This window comes from Sinocyclocheilus rhinocerous, unplaced genomic scaffold (assembly GCF_001515625.1).
Source record: "Sinocyclocheilus rhinocerous isolate Xijiao unplaced genomic scaffold, SAMN03320098_v1.1 scaffold3793, whole genome shotgun sequence".
In the NCBI taxonomy this organism is placed as follows: Eukaryota; Metazoa; Chordata; class Actinopteri; order Cypriniformes; family Cyprinidae; genus Sinocyclocheilus; species Sinocyclocheilus rhinocerous.
Genome location: NW_015641456.1, coordinates 8,112 through 10,411, shown reverse-complemented (window position 1 = coordinate 10,411; position 2,300 = coordinate 8,112). Strand labels below are relative to the sequence as shown.

General features: G+C 36.6%; 1 gene segment (V, D, J or C); it reads right to left on the bottom strand.

The window, feature by feature from the left end:
- On the bottom strand, nucleotides 1-2,278 carry LOC107754995 (Ig mu chain C region-like). The segment is given in 3 exon segments: nucleotides 1-654; nucleotides 862-1,179; nucleotides 1,279-2,278. Coding segments are annotated over 3 exon segments (894 nt in total).
- Between the last annotated feature and the right edge of the window lie 22 nt (nucleotides 2,279-2,300).

Sequence of the window (2,300 nt, the reverse complement as noted above, 5' to 3'; positions counted from 1 at the left end):
GCCTAACAGTGGTACATAAAGCACAGGACAAAACACATAAGAAAATTTAAAATCTTGATTTTTCACACTATGATATTATGCAGACTATGCTTTCATGTGACCATATTTATTTGCATGCAATATAAAATTAAACATAGTTTTGACTGTAATTTGGCATTTATGTTTGATCCATGCAGTTCAGTGATACAGATATACACAGAAAAACACAGAAAAACAACAAAGATATATGATCTGACAAGAGAGCAACAGGACAGAAGCACTGGAGAACACAAGTGAACAACAGGTAAATGTCATGATGATCATTTGGTCCAGTACTTGTACATTAATCACATGATAACTCTGGCTGTTTCCTTTGGGATGTTGAAACTTGTAATGGATTTCTTCTATTATTCATGTTGGCATGTATGACTGAGCAGGTGATGGTGTTGTACTTTTCATACTCTTGTTTTGATATTGTTAGTATGCTGAGAACAGATGTGGAGTCCCGTTGATGGATGGGAGTGCTGGTTGAGCCCTTTATGTAAGGCTCTTCACCCACTTTCCACATGATATAGACATTGCCAAGTTTAGGGCTGGTGACCTCACACACCAGAGAGACTTTGTCTGTGTCAATAGAATCAGGTGTGTAAATGACAACACTGGGTTTCAGTCCATCTGAATTGGAGAAAGTGATAAAGATTCATTAAACAATCAAACAGAGGAGTGAATATCAATAGTTTAACAAGCCAACTTTTTGACAGCAAAAAGCTCTGGACTGTCGAAACATTTCAAATGTGCTTGCGTTTTTTGCCAGACAATAAAATTATGTACAACCTTTCATCATCTCTGAATGCACATAGAGCCATAAGGTTGATTATTTACCTCCTTTATCGAAACGGATCTCCTGCTTGATGTCTCTGTTGTTAATTGTGTCATGAATGGTGCAGGTGACCATTTCACCATCAAACCATTTCTTTATATCAACAGTGATGTTGTGGATTCTTATAAACTGTGAAATATCCTGAGAAAAGTTTATAGTTCCTGTTACACTGATTACAGATTCATTCTTCACTATGCACGACACTGAAGCTTCATTCACTGCCGTTTTTACATCTCCAGAAACAACAGCTTCCAAGATAACTTTATCATTGACAAATAAGTCTCTCTCAATTGGTGGCTTCAGTGTTAGTGTGAATGGAGCTGCAAAGGAGAAATAAAGTCAATATGTAACATGTACATTAGAATCTATTGAAGTGAAAAAAAGAGCTAGAGAGATCAAACCCACATTAGATTACTTACCATTAGATGACTTGAAGTTCTTCTTCTCAATAATTGTTTTGCCCTGGTGTGTGACCTCGCAGGTATAGTTAGTATTTGCATTCCATGTCTCACTGCTGACTTTATAAAGATTTTGTGCTGTATAAAGACCTTCATCATTCAATTTGTACTCCAGTACTGGCTCTGTCTGGCTGATGGTATCATTTACTTTCCATCGTATAGTGAAGTAGTAATCCATGGGGTAGAAATCCTCAATAACACACATGACAAATGTACTTTTCAGAGTTGTTACAGGAATCAAGCTCAGGGTTGGCGTTTGTGAATTCACTGAAATAAAAACAATTTAGGTTTGTATACAATGAAACTATGTTGAAGACATCTGAAATTTTGCTACAACAACTGTTATTGTTCGTCATGGCCTTTTCTGAATGGTTGTGTAACTGTGTGCTCTTAGTGCTGTGCTACATATGTTATATTACTTTGAGTTAATTTCCCTTTAACACTTATAAGACTGTCTTCAAATGGCTTGTCAGAAACAACAGAAACACAGTACACAGTACTTTCTTAGAAGTCAGCACTGTAGTGATCAAGTGTGCTGTACAGCTGTAGTAGTTTCCACTATGAATTGTCTTGTAAAATGAATGTAGAAAAACACCTTGGCTGTCTTTTCCATCTTTAACACCTGCCTCCTCTCTCTCTCTCTGGGTGACTACAATTTTTTTTTTTTTACTTTTACTGCAGAAATCAAACAAGTTTTACTCTGCGTGATGTAATTGATTTAATAACCAAGAAATGCTGTCATCATATTGACCATTCTCTAACTTGCTCATGGTGCCCAATAACTTCTTTCATTCTTCATTTTCACACATCAATCTATAAAAGTCAGTATAAACTGTCATGTGGTTCACTCTAAACATTCACCATCAGCCTATGAAGCTTCCGCAACTAGTTCAATGTTTTCATATGTACGTGGTGTGAAGCACAGACAAACGTTACACAAAGACAGAAAGAACAACAGCATCACTTGCCTTGACCTCGCACAA